At 39.6% G+C, this 18,896-nt stretch overlaps 3 protein-coding genes and 1 non-coding gene across 5 annotated transcripts; 3 read left to right on the forward strand and 1 right to left on the reverse strand.

Annotated features, from left to right (window-relative positions):
* Positions 1–463: 463 nt before the first annotated feature.
* LOC103992805 (uncharacterized) lies at positions 464–1,543 on the forward strand. Its single transcript, XM_009412657.3, has 2 exons — positions 464–664; positions 819–1,543. Exon 2 carries the CDS (start codon positions 872–874, stop codon positions 1,403–1,405), a length of 534 nt encoding a protein of 177 aa, XP_009410932.2. The 5' UTR covers positions 464–664; positions 819–871; the 3' UTR covers positions 1,406–1,543.
* A 1,079-nt stretch (positions 1,544–2,622) lies between these two features.
* Positions 2,623–2,695, forward strand: TRNAE-CUC (transfer RNA glutamic acid (anticodon CUC)). The gene has a single exon. It is a non-coding gene; the product is annotated as a tRNA-Glu (tRNA).
* A 333-nt stretch (positions 2,696–3,028) lies between these two features.
* On the forward strand, positions 3,029–7,150 carry LOC103992806 (uncharacterized). The gene is made up of 5 exons (XM_009412658.3): positions 3,029–3,244; positions 4,104–4,235; positions 5,914–6,153; positions 6,718–6,777; positions 6,874–7,150. Exons 1-5 carry the CDS (start codon positions 3,125–3,127, stop codon positions 6,976–6,978), a joined length of 657 nt encoding a protein of 218 aa, XP_009410933.1. The 5' UTR covers positions 3,029–3,124; the 3' UTR covers positions 6,979–7,150.
* Positions 7,151–7,585: 435 nt separating this feature from the next.
* On the reverse strand, positions 7,586–18,224 carry LOC103992807 (uncharacterized). Of its 2 annotated transcripts, none has more exons than XM_009412659.3 (11): positions 18,066–18,224; positions 17,637–17,816; positions 17,444–17,502; positions 14,569–14,634; positions 14,336–14,443; positions 13,105–13,171; positions 10,190–10,274; positions 9,238–9,398; positions 8,777–8,878; positions 8,252–8,474; positions 7,586–7,916 (listed from the first exon to the last, which is right to left on the reverse strand). In XM_009412659.3, exons 1-11 carry the CDS (start codon positions 18,102–18,104, stop codon positions 7,783–7,785), a joined length of 1,224 nt encoding a protein of 407 aa, XP_009410934.2. In that variant the 5' UTR covers positions 18,105–18,224; the 3' UTR covers positions 7,586–7,782. The 2 variants fall into 2 exon arrangements, with proteins under 2 accessions (XP_009410934.2, XP_018684526.2); XM_018828981.2 differs by having other exon boundaries at positions 9,238–9,424; positions 10,168–10,274.
* Positions 18,225–18,896: the final 672 nt, after the last annotated feature.

Consider the following 18,896-nt stretch of genomic DNA (forward strand, 5'->3'; position numbering starts at 1 on the left):
TTTTTCTAGACTCTTTTTCTCCTCTATGAAAATTAAGAGAGTGACAGAGAGAGACAAAGTAAAATGATAATAAGTTAATATTTCAATTCGATATAAGCGAATAAGGATACAACTGTTAATTTTGTTAGATTTCAATCTTTGGCATGCATATTTTCCTATCCAATACAATTTTTTTAAATGAAAAAAAATTATATTAAATAAATAAATATAATTATATATAATAATATACCAACCAATCAAAAGTCTCAATACATACTATCCAATATAGTCATTCATTGCACATTTTCACCATATTTATTTTTCCAGCAATATATAAAACAAATAAATCAACTTCTTCTTCTTCTTCTTCTTCTTCTTGTTGTTGGTGGCATGATTGCCGTTGGTGAAGGAGTTTACAGCTTCGATTCTCATGCTTCAATTGACATCTGTTGTGATAATATACCACCAATCTTCGGACTGTCACATTCTCTAAAGAATATATGCTATCTTGTGGAGATTGAGGTGCGGACGGAGTGTGATGGAGGCACAACTGAACTGAAGAAAGCTGAAAGGCTGGATGCAATAATTGAAGCCATGGGTTCCAGCCATGGGAAGGAGCAACTTTTATCCCGGTCATCTGGCAGTCACACTCACTCCATTCCTCACCAAAAGCCATTGAGGAAAGGTATCATCATGCCATCATGTCTCACCCCCTCCATTTCTAATACCTGCAAAAGTAGCAAGCGGTAGATATGGAGGGCGTGCGTGCGTCCGTGATTCATCTCCCTTCCCCCCCCTCCGTGCTTTACTTATACCCTTCCCACATCCTTTTTATAAAGCCCATCGATAGATTTGGAGGTAGAAGAAAGCTAAGGAAGAGAGAAAGAGAGAGATGAGCGTCATGAAGGCTCCCATCAGGTGTTGCATCTCCTGCATCTCCTGCATCCTGCCATGCGGGGCGCTCGACTTGATCCGCATCGTGCACGCGAGCGGGCATGTCGAGGAGATCAGCGGCACCGTCACCGCCGGGGACATCATGAGAGCCTACCCTAAGCATGTCCTGCGAAGGCCACTCTCACCGTCGTCGACGAACGGAGTCGTCGTGCCGGAGGCCGTGATACTGCCACCCAGCGCTGAATTGCGGAAAGGGAAGATATACTTTCTGATCCCGGTGGCGGCCCCGGCGCCGGGCAAGGCCCGATCGGGGATGAAGGGAACGACGAGGAGGAGTTGGAAGAAAGAAGCGGACAGCCAAGGTCAGGCCACCGAAAAGACGCGGCTGCTTCACAGTGAGCCGTACTCATCGGACACCCTATCGAAGAAGGCGTCGACGCAGACGTGTAGGCGGCGAGGGAGGATCGCGGTGTGGCGGCCGCGTTTGGAGAGCATCTCCGAGATCTCCGACGACCTCTGTGTGAACTTCTGATTCCCCTGTCATTTGTCCTTTGTAGATTTCCCTGTTGAAGCCATTTCCTCGGCAACCGTCTTCACGAGACGGTGACGTGATCTCTGTAAAGATACATATAGCATATCTTTATTGGATTTCTCCTCTCTCAAGTTTCAACTCGGTATTGGATTTTTGGCGTCGAAAGGAGTGATGAGAGAGAAGTCGCCAACAGTAAATGACCAAACGAATGGATCATCGGCGAAAGCGGGGATGGCGAAAGGTGTCCCAGTGCAAAGGATACAGGGAAGACCATCACTCGTCGATCCATACAAAGCATTGTGAAGAACGTAGGAGTTCGTTTTGATTTGATGCGTCGTCTGGGCTTCGACCTCCCGGGAAGTCCCTGTGAGTAGCTTTCTGGTGACCATTAACGTCTGCGTAGGGAAGATGAGGCGAGCGAACAGAGTGGAACTGACGCTGTGGGAGATGATAAGAACCTTACACGCCATGAGCGGAGGGCGCAGGGGAGTTGAGCCCCCTTCCTTGCCATGAAATGACCCCCCTCGGCAGCCGCCGTCGAACGAGCTCTCGCCCTCGGCCCGGCCCACATCACGAAAACACGAAAATTAAAGAGAAAAATGAGAAGAAATGCGTCTTCTCAATCGCTTGCTTTTAGCATACATCATCGTGTCACAAAATGCTGTAGAAGATTTCCAATCATGAGGAAGAGGTGAGCTTTCCCTTCCCCGACGTCCGAATTGTTCTCTCTCTCTCTTCTTCTATCATGGAAACCACCAAAAGCGGACGTTCATCGAGCTTTCAGAAGTCGGTCTTCCAATGAATCCTAACTTTAGGCTACGAATCATTTCATTATCTTCATAGATGGGAAGGTGGAGGAAGGCAAAAGGTTATGCTGTAAAGACCTGTTAATTGACGAATTACGAGGCCACCTTTCCAACCAAAACAGTTCCATCTTTCAGCAATGGAGGGACCTTTTTCTGACAAAGAAAGATTCAGCGATGCTTCAGGGATTGACTCGGTCATCACTGTTGTTAGACTATTATTGCTTGGCATCGATGTGATGTTTGCCTCTAAAACAAGTATGTGTGAATCGGTCAAAGGAACACTAGCGGATTTCATGCGTATATTTACAAACTAACCTATTCATTATAATTGGCAATATTAATAATTCAATTTAATGTATTTGACTTCATTATATTTCTTTATATATGACTATATATGAGTTCAAGCATCACTCCGTTGTAGTCTAGTTGGTTAGGATACTCGGCTCTCACCCGAGAGACCCGGGTTCGAGTCCCGGCAACGGAAGTGTTTTTTATTCTTTTTTTGGTTAATTAAACATGGTCACTTTATACGTATACGTATATGTATATGTATATGTATATGTATATGTATATGTATATGTATATGTATATGTATATGTATATGTATATGTATATGTATATGTATATGTATATGTATATGTATATGTATATGTATATGTATATGTATATGTATATGTATATGTATATGTATATGTATATGTATATGTATATGTACGTGTACGTGTACGTGTACGTGTATGTGTATGTGTATGTGTATGTGTGTCTGTGTGGTTTTGGGTGGTTCTGGAACCTTCTGGTCTTTGCCGCAGTCACAGCCAAAACCCTCGGTCGCCGACCTTTTGTGGTTGCGTCCTCTGCGCGACTTATTGCTTTGTCGTTCAGGAAGAGAGAGAGAGAGAGAGAGGCGGTGGAAATGGCGGATGAGGAGCAACTCCGGCTGGATTTGGAAGAGCTGCAGCACCTGGAGAGCGTTTCCAAGAGGCCTCGCGTCGCCTCCCTCCTCGCTTCCGAGATCCGTAACATCGAAGCCAAGGTAATCTGATTCGGCTTTCGTCCCTTCGTCATCGGATGGCGCCCTAGCGTTAGGGTTTCGATCTATTTCCTTGTTTTTTCGTTGATTCTCGTTGTTCTTGGCGTTCTTGCTGAATAATTCTTACCTTTGCTTTTCTTTCCCCGTTCTTTCGTCATTGGATAACCAACATCCTTACGGTTTCAGTCTATTCCCTTGTCGATCGTTGTTATTCCTAGCGTTCCGCGGAGCGTCTAATCACGTTGTTCTTGGCGTTCTTGCTGAATAATTTTTACCTTTGCATTTCTTGTTAGGGTTTCGATCTATTTCCCTGTTTTTTCGTTGATTCTCGTTGTTCTTGGCTTTCTTGCTGAATAATTCTTACCTTTGCTTTTCTTTCCCCGTTCTTTCGTCATTGGATAACCCCCTTACGGTTTCACTCTATTCCCCTGTCGATCGTTGTTATTCCTAGCGTCCCGTGGAGCGTCTATTCACGTTGTTATTGGCGTTCTTGCCGAATAATCTTTACCTTTGCTTTTCTTTCCCCACTTTCCCCCGTCCTTTCGTCGTTGAATAACATGTTAGCGTTACGGTTTCGATCTATTTGCCTGTCGATCGTTGTTGTTCCTGGCGTTCCGCGGAACGATTCGTAGCACGCCGATTCTGTCGTTTTACATTCTTTATTTTCTGACCCCCCCATTCATTTCTTTCCGACATTTCTTACGGTGCTGTTTTGTTGTTTCCCGTCGATCTTTTCCGGCTAATAATAAGATGAGTTGATCACATTGGTGACCCTTGTGCAAGGTTTATTTCCTAATCCATTTGATTTATTACTGATTGATTTTTGTCCAACTTTTTTGTTTAATAATTGATTCATATGCAGTTGTCTGTGGCAACTGCGGCGGTAGCACAGGCTGGGGTTTCTGCTGAAAAGCCGTCGGTGGCAGTGACTGCCTCTAGGAGTTATGTCACGCTTGGATCATTCAGCTGGGATCAGGACAACGACAAGATCAAGGTATGGTGTTTTGTTCTGTCTTCTAGGGCTTCCTTCTTGAAATCGAGTAGACAAAGATATAATGTCTTGGACAATACTAAACTATATGAAGAGTCCCTGAAAAATAAGGCATCGAATCGATACATTTCGAACCTAACCTAAGGCATGTATTAAAGCCTAGTTGCCCCATGGACCATGTCAATTATCAGGCGCTCATCCGTGATAAATTCTAGTTTAATACTATTTAAGATCTATACGAACTACTGCACGACCATCTTTTTTAAAGTGTAGCTATTTCCTACGATCAAATGTAAAGAGAGGAATAGATCTTGTCTTTTTATGAGGAAGTTCCTTAATGATCAACTAGAGCTTTGTCTTCTTCAACCATGTGCCAACTTGATCCTTGAACCAGTTCACTGGTGCTTAGCCCAAAAGCAAACCCAATTTTCCTTGCGTAGCCTTATCCGGAACTACATGTGTTACAGGATTGTCTACTGTTAAAATAAAACAATTTCCTAAAAATTGTCTCTGACTTCTTATAAAACATAATAAACAACAAATACTCTTTACATACCTCCTGCTAATGACTGAATAATGATATTGTGATCTTAACTAATAGAATATAACCTGTTCATATCTGAAGTCTTACATTACATATTCAGTACATCCAAAACGATCTTGATCGACAAACACAATCCTATGTGTATATCCTCTTATGCTTGCAGAACCCATGGTGAATAAGACGATTCCAAAAGAGTTGCTAAAACCCATACAGCCTTTTTCATGATGAAAAACTGCAACAGTTCTGTTATTTCAATGGAAAGATTGAATACATTCTTTACTGATACAGCAACAGGGAAAGATAGAGGGTTTAGACTTGAGAAATAGAAGAGGAAGAGAATGAAAAAACTAACAACCGTAAATTGCAACCCTATTTTGCACTTGGCCTACGTATTTTCTTTCTGGACTTAAATCCTAGTTGGTTAATAACGTATGATGGCCTATGGATATGATCTTTTCTTTTTTCAAGTGACATACCATCTTCTTTGTGTGTTAAACTGGATTTATGTCAAGTATATTATCATGAGGGTTAGAAATAAACACAGCAGTAGAATACCAAATGACCATTACTCTATAACAAGTCTTATTCTTTATCTAAGGCAGAAAATTTAACTAATTAAATTGATTTGGATCTGAACTATACTGCACTAAAATGATGGACTCTAGCTAATATTATTATTCTTGAATTACAGTAAGATTTAAATATTAGTAGCCTTCTTTAGCATCATACAGATCTATGCCTGTGACGTATTTGACCTAATAAGACTTTCAGAGATGCATCAAAATAGACATATCATTAGAATTCACCCTCTTACGAATTTTTAGATTTTTGTATTTTCCTCTATTCGTCGAGATACTTATCTATGCTTTACAAAATGTCAGCCTCAAACACTTTGTGAACATTCTCACTGCATCTTGTTTATTATTTTCTCATGCGTTCTTATTGATTTTGCTTCAGCCACCAAATAATTGGAATGATCAGTGACTTTAGACTTCTATTTGTGTCATCATGTGTTTTAGTCAAGAAGCCATGTCTGACTTCATTTGTCATTACTTTTCCTTCTTTAGAATGCTGCTTTGGTCTCATATCATGTATACTTGAGATTATGGTGATTCTGCATGGATGTCTTTCTTTCAGATATATGTGTTCCTCGAAGGTGTGGATGAGGAGAAGATGGAGACCTTTTTCAAGCCAATGTCCGTGGACATCAAATTTCATGATATTCAGGGAAAGAATTATCGATGTGCCATATCAAAGTTAAACAAGGAAATAGTCCCTGAGAAATGTAAAGTGGCAATTAAGCCCACTAAAGTCATTATTACACTCTTCAAAGCTTCAAAAGGAAACTGGCTGGATCTTTACTTCAAGGAAGACAAGGTAATATCAGTTATGTTTGTTTTTACATTTACTGTCAGCTTTACTTGTTTAACTCCAAATGGGCCTCGGTTTTGAACTATTTTGATGTTGGAAAGCCAAAAGGATGCCAGGACTGGAAGGATTAGGATAAGGGTTGGTGGAGTAACGAAAAGAAGGGATAAAACCAAATTGAAATAATGAAAGCAAAAGCAATGCAATTTCAAGAGTATACCTACCTCTCTTCTAGGAGAGAGAGAGAGAGGACATTGATGTGCCTTTCTTGACTATCTTTATATTTGATCATGTGGTTGTTCCATTAGTTTCCGTTGTTGGGTCGCTCCAATTTATATCAGGTACTTGGTAGTTTGGGGTTTGATGGATCAGGGTTTTGGGGGGCTTTATAATATAATGGAGAAATTGAAATGATAGGATAATTAGGTAAAAGACCAAAGGAAAATAGGAGATATATAAATTGAAATGATATAAAGGAATTGCAAACCTGTTCGTTGAACCTTGCTGCTGGTATCTAGATCCTTGATGCCATTTCGCTATTGTGCTACCAAGCCATCTTTTTTTGTTTTGCAGCTGAAGCCAAGTCTCGACAAGGACAGAGACCCCATGGCAGGGATCATGGATCTGATGAAGGTGTGAGGTCTTTCTTCCCCGAAATGGATTTATATTTGTTTTGTGCTCTTTGGGTGCTGAGGATGAGAGATTAACGTGGTACACATGTTGTTGCAGAATATGTACGAAGACGGCGATGATGACATGAAAAGAACAATTGCAAAGGCGTGGACTGATGCAAGATCTGGTAAAACTGTTGATCCATTGAGTCGAAGTCTTTGATCTTTCGATCATTTTCAGCTCCCATTTGGGGGTGCCAAATTTTCTGGTCGTCTTTGTTTCATGCTCCGTTAGGCACGATTTCGGGGTATTGTGTGATTTCCGTTAATTTCTGGGACGATTTGTGTTATTTGGTCCTTCGAATGCATATCCATGTAGCAACTTTTGATGCGAATTTTTGTAGTCCATTGACTGGAAAGTGCCACTAACCAAACCGTAGCAAACAGGAAGATAATAAGATACTAATTTTGTTGCTTTTCAGAAACTATCACTTATAAAACTTTATGTTTTATAATAAAAATATTAATAATTTTTATATAATAAATAAATTTATGCATATATCATATGATTATATAATAAATATTGATATATGTTTTGTTAGATTATATTCATTGGTGGTTTCGTATTATGATTGAAGAGGATTGATTGGTCGATGCACCAGTATGGATTGGATTAGATTAATAATATGAACCATAGTTCTACCGATGAAAAGTATTTATAACTTCATATGAAAATTATTAACATAAATAAAATAATAAAAATTATTTATACCAATTAATTATGTTAATAAAAAAATTGACATATGACACGTACAGATCACAAACGCAAGTTTGAAACAAACTTCCTAAGATAATGGAAGACAGCCGATGATCATCGTCGCGTAATTTAGATTCAGTACACTGACACGTACAGATTAGCCAGCCGTGTTTTCTGCAATTGCACGCTGGTTTTACGTGGCCATAGAGGGAAACTGAATTTGAGTAAAGAATACGTTTGGATCAATAAACAGAAAAAAAAAAAAAAAACTTAATGAAGAATTTGGCTGCCATAATCCTGATTGAACTTTTCATAACGGTGGGCATGGAGATGGGCGGACGGTCTTGTGTTTTTCAAAGCCAGCTCGATGTCTCCAGGTGTCACCGGACCAACCTCCGGCAACTCTGCCACCAACAACAATCATCAAAATCATCAAATCTATATTACACTATAGATTCATAGTAACAACCACAATGGAAATCCTGCAAATTAAAATACCTTGTAGCAAGCCGAACACGTTCTTTACGGTATGTTTTTCTTACGATATGATGAAAAATGGCACGAAGATGCTCACCAAAAGGGTAGGTTTTATATTGTCATCTTACCTTGGGAGTTTGGTAATCTGACATTAAGCTTAAGTTGGATTTCAACTCAAGCACAAGTTGACAGTGGCGTCTAAGCTCAAAGACATGGTTAAATGGACATGCAAATGACAAACAGAACAGCGAAGAATACTAACCTTCCTCAGGCACATTATCTTGTCTGCCTTCGAGGACCATCATTAATCGTCTCAATGGCTGCATTGCTGCCTCTTTGCATACCAAACGGATATCTGAGCCCGAATAACCTTCTGTTCTCTCAACCAGGAAATCATATGGAATGCCTGCTTCACCAGGCGCTGATGGCAACAGCTCCTCAAACATGGCACACCTTGCTTCTGGTTCTGGAAGAGGTACCAGAATCTGATCAATCAGTCATGGAAACCTGTCTGCAGAAATTCTGTTTAAAAAAAATGATTTAACACCAGCCGCTGTATTCTTTTGTTATCAAATGAATTAAATGGCTGTACATTTTTGGTTATTATTCCATTGCTTGGTTACAATCCAGTGTATCCGAAACTAGATGAGATTCTTATGGCTAAAATCTAGCAATCTTGGCTAATCATAACGGATCATATCAATACATGCATGCATGGTTCTTTTTCTAATTTTTACACATTGTTAATCTTGAAAGTTATAATTCTTTAGATATACTGCAAGGATACTCTCTTCTCGAGACGCCGCAGCATAGCTGCATCCAGTTCCCAAGGTAAATTTGTTGCTGCTAGAACAAATACGAGATCATCTGTCTTTGTCAAACCATCCATCTGCAATGAAGTCACAAAAGAATTGTGATCACGTTATCCACTCCATCAATAAAACTTTCTCAGCAAAGCTACAAAATGTAACTTCCTTTTAACTGTGACAAGCATTCCCTTTTTTTAATAAAATTTATTTCTTTAAAGAAATACAATTTATTTCTTTAAACCATAATAAAAAATTTTTAATAAAATTTATTCCTTTTTTATATGTCCTAAAGACTTAAAAAGGCAAATTTTATCATGACATGTAAAAGAAACTCTGCTCACAAACTATATTCAATCAGCAACCACAGCTCAAAAATGTTGACATGGAAATAGCCTCAAAATATATGGTTTATAGATACTTACAGAAACCATATCTGTACCTGTATAAGTAATTCGGTCTTCAAACGTCTACTTGCTTCATGCTCGCTTCGTGCCTCACCACGTTGACTAATAATTGCATCAAGCTCATCCAGAAAAATGGTAGATGGTGCATGGTGCCTTGCAAGCTCAAACAAGACTCTCACGAGTTTCTCTGAATCACCTGCATTCTTAGGCAGACATGTAACACTGTAGCACTTTTACAACACTAAATTGAATGACCACAAGAAAAGTAAAATTTATTTTTACATCATTGCCTAATGTGTATTCTAATTTGTACTTCACAAGGTTCAAAAGTGGCAATTAACAGAAAATATTTCAATTATGAAAAATGAAATAACTCAAAGGCCAAAGTTAAGAGCAAAACATCAAATGAAGCAATCAACAAAACAATGTCAATTTCGTAATAAATTAGTTGAACAAAATGATTGAAATTTAAATCATAGTAGTTGATACAGACTGGTTTTTACTTGCAAGTCTAATGACTGATATTCCAATGTGAATCTCTTTTGCTCTCTGCTTCTAGTAGTACAACTACCAACCCGTATAGACATTCAATATAATGTATGGTACCATTACCAACCCGTAGTACAACTACCAACCCATATGCTGACTAGTATCTGTGCCGCATTGAGATTTCAAACCTTGGTTTTGCAGTCAGAAGGAACACAAGGTTCACAAGAATACAAACCAAAATTGAGATGATGTTCAAATAGCACACAATTCTTTCACTAACAAAACACAAAGGTATGTGAAATCCAGCATTAAAATGGCAGTCATCAGAACAAAATGAATTAAAAAGACAAAACGTGACGAGCAATCTCAATGACTTTACTCATTCAACTGAGAAAATCAAGTAATGTCCCAGAAAACAAGCGCTGAACAGAAAACAGAACTAGAGCGATCATGGAAATTATAGAGGGAAACGGTACATGTCTTTCCGCATGAACATACCACGCCATTTGCTGACAATTGATGATGCTGAAATATTGAAAAAAGTAGTTTTGCACTCAGTAGCAACAGCTTTAGCAAGCATCGTCTGGAAAAAAAAAGGAGTTAAAAATTTGGTTGCATTTAAATGAATATAGCATAAATTTGAATGGACAATATCCTACAGGTAATCTTAAGTATAATAAGAAGGCTGAAAACATTATCATACTTCATATATACATATCACGTTAAGACCATATGCAGTAGATGCTACCAACAGGATCAAAGTGCCAGGAAAATGTAAGCATAGTCAAGAGATCAGGACTTTGAAGTTTGCATGGTTTTAGACGTAATAAATATACAAGGAGTAAAAAAAAAAAAAAATCACACGTGAGGGTCAACTTATGATGCTCATCTTAAATGGTAAATTGAAAACAAAATACTATGAGGCTGATAAATGAACTTCTATATAACAAACATTGTGCAATTAGAAACATGAAAAAATTCACTGCAAACAAAGAAATTCTGATCCTTTCTATCTCATATAAAGTTAATATGGGTTTGCAATACGATAAAAGAAATGTTAATCAAATTTCCAGGTAAAATAAATGACAAGAAATGAACAACTTTCAAGTTCAGAATGAAAGGTAGTCATGGAAAATTTATGGTTGTTTACTGAATGAATAATCAATTGATAAACTGTGGTGAATTTTGAATAGTTGATCTTTGTATACAGAATTATGCTTATGCCACATATTTTGCAACATAGGTGTTAGGATTCTAGCTTGGAGAGTCCTAATTGAGAGAGACATTCATGTAAAACTGTTAGGACTCTAGCTAGGAGAGTCCTAATTGAGAGGGACATTCTGTTAGGACTCTAGCTAGGAGAGTCCTAATTGAGAGGGGCATTCATGTAGGAGGTGTTTTCTTAGAGAAGAATTAGGAGTTGTAAGGGAATAGGAGTCTTGACTAGGAGTCCTATTAGGAGTTGGTTAGAAGTAAGAGTCTTAAGTAGGAGTCCTATTAGGAGTTAGGGTTTAGAAGCCCTATAAATAGCCATGTATTCCTTCTCTTTTCATAAGCAATAGATGAATCTTTTCTGCAGCCTTTGAGCAGCAACTTGGAGGGAGGAACCCCTATAGAGTTCCAAGGAGACTGATCCCCTAAAGAGATCAATCCCAAGTTTAGAATCTACAAGGGTTCTAACAATAGGGAACCAAGTAGCACACTAATAAATACAAAAAAAAAAAAGATAAATGATGGCGAAAGAGAGATTGTCATGATAATATTAAGCATACTATACCAGAACTAACATGGTGAAGCAGGCATTTGCTGTCAAAAAAATGGACAAAAGGGCTAGAGACGGTGCAGGTGAAAACTGGAAAATTGGGGCACTCACGTGCTGTGTAACGATACATGCGTTGAAGGTGCAGGAGACTCATCATGGAAATTCTATCTTAAAGTGGGATTCACATATTACCAGGGTTCTATTGTAGTAGTTGTACAATTGACAAGGGTAATGAAAATTGAAATGGAATCTGGGGAAAAAATTTTCTCTAGAATCACAATGTAAAAGGATGTTAGAAAGAATGAAATATATATGGATTCTTTTGAATGAATAATGGACTTGGATTTGGTTTCAATTAAGCATTTTTAATTTTATTCTAGCTGTTTTTTCTTTTTCTATGGAATCATTTTAGCACTTGATAGGGGGTATTACAAGAAAATACAAGTTGCCATATGGCAACATCTCCTATGTTTCCATTCTATTTTTCTAGATTGCTCAAGGAAATGGAGAAGAAAAGCAAATAAAGAACAAAATTTAAAGAAAGCAAACTTTGAGTTTGATTGAAGATTACAGATCTTAATTAAAGAATCTGACTCTTGAAAATCTACAAATGAGAAAAGTCTATCAATAAAATATCTTATCAACAAAGAAGATTATCTTGCCAATATAAACCTGAAAATTAACTCTGTAAAGGAAATTATAAATGACTAATTTTGCCTTGATGTAATTTTCTTAATTTTATGACGTTCTTATATTTATATTTTCTTCTGCATCTTATACTTGGGAGTCTATAGAAATAAGGAAGAGATGATAATTGAGGAACTAATGACTGATAACATTTTACGTTATGATGTGTGGATGTTGTGAGGCTATAATCATCCCCTGAAGTGAATTAGAAGGACTTATAATGAATCTAAGAAATTCATTTATTTCTTATATTCCTAACCCCTCTCCCTGTATATTTTCACTTTTAACTCCAGCATTACATAATCCTAAAATCCCTGCTGTCTTAAACATTTGACTATTCATGATCTATCAAATACCAAATTGTTGAGAGCTTGATATTATTGAAGCTTCCCAGCATTGAAAATTAGTGCTACACTCTCATGATCAAGTAAAGCTAGACAAGAAAGTGACATCAATGCCTTTCTCCACAAGACTGGCATGCATTTAAATTTCACTACTTGTAATTTCATTCTCTTGAATTGGTTTTTCAGTGAATTGAGTGTGTTCAATCAAATCCTTCCCTGACAGTTGTTTTTTCTTTTTTCTTTTTCACCAAGTCTATTCCCAATCCCTTGAATTTTTGTATCCTTTTGTTTGCCCTATATCAATATGTACTGCAGAAATTATCTTAAGGAAGATGGTGATCAAAATAAAAGCCAACAGATTTATTACTAAGTGAATATAAGGGAAAAACAAATTTCTGCCAAATATTCCATAGAGAATAATATCTGGAAAAACCAATTACTTCCATTCCAAACTTTTTAGCAAAAGCAATCAAATGATATAAAATTCATAACTTAGGTGCTGGAAAACTGTACACATAACAGAAAAGCAACAACCTCTAAATAAAATGTTCCTGTATCCACTTGAATTATTGTCAATAGTATAAAGAGGAGAATACAACTGTATATATGGCTTGACGAACCTTTCCTGTTCCTGGAGGGCCAAAAAGCAAAATACCTTTCCAAGGTGACAGAAGACCAGTAAAGTACCTGAAAGTAGCAGAGTATCATTGTTTTGTAAACTGTAATCGTTAAATTTCAGCTATGACCTGAACTTTTGTGGATATCAATGGAGGATTAGCATTTTGTAATACAGGATGACAATACCTTTTTGTCACGATACATTCTGTGTTGTGAAGTTCAACACAACCACTTCTTGGTCAACAAAGATTAAAATTTTTGACAGACAATGCATTAACCAACCAATTCGGCATGGCATGTCAAAGTAGATTAACTTGTAGCTGAACTGAACTTGGAAGTAGTTCAACATAAAAGTTAGTACGATGAGAAAGTGTCTAGCTATTAAGGATGTCTTAACATAGTTAGCTCTATATGATCCTAGCAGATTTGGGTAACCTTGTCTGAGTAATTTTATGCAAGTATTCTGTAGAACTGCATGTGTTTGAACAGGGTATGCTTCCCTGTGCACTTGGAATTGGATGGACAACACATTGTTGTACACCTGCTTGAACAGAGTGAAGATTTTCATATTAGGATCATCTCATATGGTACCAAATTAAGCTCATTTGTCTTTCATTATTCTTTCATCTTTTACTTCAACAGTTCCACTTTTTCTCACTGCACCTAATACCTTCAGCTTTAATCTACTAGTATATAGCAACGCTACAATTACACGTCTCTCTAAAGTTGAACTGTGATTCCATTTTCTTCATGGACAAGTTTATCCTTGGTCCATCAAATATTCTTATGCCTCATATAATTGACATTGTGCTGTTGTTTTCCCTAATCAACTGGAGTTGCTCCTATTTACACAATTCTTATTTTCTTAACTTCATGAAATTGTGCAAACTAAACAACATAAACCATAATGTTGGAGATCTAATAATATTGTCACTAGAAAAATATGAAAGAAACTACTTCAGTTATAGAACGAAACACTATTTACAGAAATGACTGTGAATGCACATCAAACCTCATAGAAAATGGGAAAAGGTGATCATGATCTTACGGAACTAGAAGCAAGATAAAAGAATCTCTAAAATATAAAAGCAATGAAATGTTGTTCCGATTCAGCTTAGCACCAAGATCTACTTTAAATGCTATATTATAATTTGACAATATTATGGCTTTCTTTTACAAATTGAATAGTAAATTTAATGCCCTTTGCAAAACTAATACCAAACTTGAACCTACTTAGGATATTTTATGGGCATGACAACTGCTTCTTTCAGAAGTCGTTTTGCATTCTCTAATCCTTTGATACTTTCCCATTTCACATCTGGACTCCCACGAACAATGTCTCTGTAGACAACAACATCTGATTATACAAGTATCAACTGAAGTATTCCTTCGAAATTTAATAATAGGCCTACAAAGGTGTCAGCTCTACGGTGCTTTACAAGTTGCTATGCAGAATCTAGATTTACCTGCATAGTGTCTCTGCTAGGGTGCGCATTTCTGCAGATTCGAAAGGTGGAAGCAAGGACCTCTGGCTGCAAAAATAAAAATCAAGAATATCGAAGGTCCAGTTACAGCGTTTAGCATATCATCTTATGTATGGGCATGAATAGACACCCAGTTACTAGGTTTCAAGCTACAAGCACTACAAATATGAAAAGAAGTACGGAACATAAACATTTTGATCTTCATAAAATTATATTAATTTAAACATCCCATAGAAGGTAATACCTAATTGGTTAGCAAGAAACAAGTTTCCTAAGAATAAGTCTCCTCGATTTAAGATGATAGTGCTCCAATATATGAGTTCTCTAGATTAATTCCACATCAGGTATGCAGTTTAAATCAAGAATAATTATACATTCAACTTGAACCCGCTAATTGATGTCTGTTACAAATATGGTCTTCTAGTTTAATCAAGAACGCTCACCCTTACTAGTCTGTTACCTCTTAGAACTCAAAAAATGAAGTGGCTATCAAAAGGTGGTGATTTTTTTTTCCTGCCTTGCAAAATGAAATCAGATTAGGAAGATCTAATCTGCAACTGAATATGTAACTATTTAGTCATCTAGAAGAAATTATGTATTTCAGAGAAAAAAATATAAAACTATTATAATTGTCGCCATCCAAAATTGCTAAATGGTTATTTGCAAGTCATAAAGAACATTAACAATAATAAGTGAAGATCAGTTTTGTTACTTTTAAGTCGTTCATTAAGCAATTCCTAGTATTACCTTAGTAAGAGATTCAGCAAATTATAGATTACCCCCTATAGATAGACCACTTTAGCATCCCGGTCCCTAGACTTAAAAAATTTACATTGGAATTCCTATAATTATAAAAGTGAAACATTTAACTCCAACCATCGATTTTACGGACATAATATACAACACGTGCAGAAATAACACGAAAATGATGGGCAAAAAAGTAATTTCAATGTCCCAATTATGTTTCGGTGGTGGTGGACGGCGACGCCACTAGAGGCCGCGGGTGGTTGTGGTCGGTGAGAATGTTAGGGACTTCTGCGGCTTCTTGCGGGGGGAGGAGAATAAGGAAGGAGAGCGACGACGAAAGATAAGGCAAAAGGAGAGGAGGAAGAGGACAACGCAGATGCCGACGCTCTACATCTACGTCGGTGCCACTCGGCAACTGCGTTGGTGCTAACGTAGACGTAGAGCGGTGCTGCTCTGCATCTGCGTCGGCGCCGCTTTGCATCTACGTCGACGTCGACAACAATGCCCTCCTTCCTCGATCCCTCATCCTTCTTCTCCCTTTCGCTGCTCGGCATGTGCAAGTGGGGAAGAAGGAATGAGCGATGCAGAACGTTATCGGTGTCGACGCAAATACAGAGCGATTGCGTCAGCACCGATGCAGATGCCGAGTGGCTCTCTGCATCTGTATCTACACCAACGCCGATGTAAATGTCGAACAGCCCTTTCGCCGTTCTATATATGCGTCTGCATCGACACAATTGCCAAGCAGCGCCGACGCATTTGCTGAGCGACGCCGACGCAGATGCAGAGTGTCGACATATACGTCGTCCTCTCCCTTTGATTCATCTCTCATTGTTGCTCTCCCTCCTCATCCTCTTCCTCCCCCCGCAATAAGCCGCAGAAGTCCTTAACATTCTTGTTGACCACTTCGTCGTTCTCGTTGACCACAACCACGCACAACCGCCAACATCGCTGCTATCCACCACCATCGCCGCTATCCACCACCATCGAAAACGTAATTGGGACGTTAAAATTATCTTTTTACCTATCATTTTTGTGTCATTTTTACAAGTTAAAATTATCATTTTGCCTATTGCTTTTGTCGGTTTTTGGTAAAACCAATGACGTTAGGGTAAATAGAGTTAAATGTTTCACTTTCATAACTATAGAGATTTCTGTTGGTGAACTGATGCGCCGTGGTTGATGAGTCAGTGCGGCCTGGTCCACGGGTCGATGTCGGGAGTCTTCGGTCGGCTGAGCTGGTCGCCAAGGTCGGTCAAGCCCTCGGAATCAGGGTGTTGGCGCCGGAATGTTGATCGACGTCTCTCGGCCCGGACGTCGATTGGCGGCTCGCCAGAGGGATGCTGGTTGACGACTCCCAGGTCGGGATGCTCGTGGCTCGAGGGTGGTCGCTTTCCTGCAAGGATGGCCCTCGTCGGGTGATTGCCGACTTTGACCCCTCCGATGAGCAAGTCAGTGGTGGGTTGATTTGTTTTTGCCTCCCCCTGGGTCGGATGCCGGTCAGGGGCTTTTATACTATTGTACGAGGGCCGATCGTACGTGGGTTTAGCATGGCGATCGATCCTCGAGAGGTGAGATGGTACCTTTGTGCGGCCGCCGTCCCGGGACGCGCGGAACGACGCCATGCGGCGCCGTCCCGAGCTTTCTGGGATGAGACGAACCGAGCACGCCTTGGTACGGATTTTGGCTCGGGGCGTGGGGGTGCTCCTCTTGCTGACTTGGCTGTAGCGTGGCGTGGCATTGATCGTGACGTGGTCAATATACTTTATCAATTTCAATATAATTTTTTTAAGTCTATGTACCGGGATGCTAAAGAGTTCTAACTATAACATGTAATTAGCCATTAGAGATTACACGATGAATCATATAACACAAAGTTCTAGAACATGCCAGAATTTTACACTGACCAACCCTTCTAGAAAGTGAAGATGGTCATAATAGTGACCTCAAGATCGGAAAAAACACGTGAAGATCTATTCAAAGAAGCTGCTTAAACTAACGCATTGCGCCACTTTTTGATTCTACACGGATGCAATATCCAAAATCAAAATAAAGAAAAACTCGAAACAAGCTAGTGAACCTAGTGCTTAGTGATCGGTGTGTTCCTTACGGTGTTGTTTCTTGACCCCTGTCTGAAATAGCTCCTGCCCGTGGCTCAATCTTCCGCTCCTTCAGACATCAACAGAAGAAGGAAAGAGAAGGTAAGATCAAATGCGGAGACCGCCGGTCCACTAAATGCATCAGAGAACGACAACAAATCAAAACGCACACAAGACGAGAAGCGCGGGGTGAGACCCACCGACCTGCCGCTCGAACTGCTCATAAACAGCCAAGTCGGATGAGGGCTTGACGCTCCCGTTGGCGGTGACCGTGCCGTTCGCGCGAATCCCACCATATCTCGATCCAGAACTCGCTGCCTCCTCGGCCTCCCCCTTCGACAGCCTCTTTCTCCCGAGCCGCACATCGTAGAACAGCTTGAAATCCTAGAACAATCAAGATTGTTCCAAGAAAGAATCAAGAAGCCGTCACGGAAATCGAGAGGGCTTACGGTATCCAAGAAACAGAGGGGAGGTGAAAATACCAAACAAGAGCTAAATAAACGATCAACAAAAACCCTACAGATCAAGAGAAGGCGATCGGGACCAAAGCTTGGAAACAAGACAACAAGTCAAAACCGAGTCAAGATCGCAGCAGGGGTTGGGAGGGTCAAGATGGGGAACGGGCTTCCTCACCTCGAATGACCATCGAGTGAGCGAGGGCCGGTCTTCCATCCTTTCGCTTTCGCGACAACCCTCCCCCGAGCGAGCGAGAGCGGAGGGGATCGAGTCGCTCGCCTCACCGAGGGAGAGTCCAGAATGCGAGGGCAGAGACTTCGTGGTCGAATATTATTTATCGATCATCTGTTGGCCAAATTGCGCAGAGATATTAAAGAAATGGCGGCACTTTATTCACCTGCGATCGCAGTAGGAGTGCATGCCAGCCAGCTGTCAAGTTTCCTGGACCCACCAGAACAGAAAAACGACAACCGAGATCGAATTATCGGTTAAACAGACAAACCAAACAAACAAATTATGATAGGATTAGAAAAGAATAATAATATGGAAAGAGAATAGTCGTCACCAACAGACATGAGTTGGTGGCAATAATGTCGTGGATTGAATTATGATTTGCCAGCAAGTGGGTCCGTGCCATGTGGGATCCAATCCGAATCGAATTTATTAGTTGCGCACACTTCGGACGGCATTTGAATATGTGACATGTCACACATGTTGATGCGGACGATTAGATAATGGAACCGTGCGAGCGAGCACATGCGCCAGCGGTTGCAGTCGATCTAACAAATCTCACGTGATCGAGCTGGATGATAAAGAAACATCATGAAATCTGATTCTTTGGAAGCTATTCCAGACTACGTGTAAGCAATTACCTCTAACACGCTGCTTACGAAGCTCAAGGCCACATTCTGACGAACAACCTCCGCACTTGAAGGCGCCGCAACCATGGCGACGGCCACGACCAGACTTAGAAGAGACGCAGCCCAGCTGGACTTCACCGCGACCGAC

The sequence above is a fragment of the Musa acuminata genome, chromosome BXJ2-7 (genome assembly GCF_036884655.1).
Source record: "Musa acuminata AAA Group cultivar baxijiao chromosome BXJ2-7, Cavendish_Baxijiao_AAA, whole genome shotgun sequence".
NCBI lineage: Eukaryota > Viridiplantae > Streptophyta > Magnoliopsida > Zingiberales > Musaceae > Musa > Musa acuminata.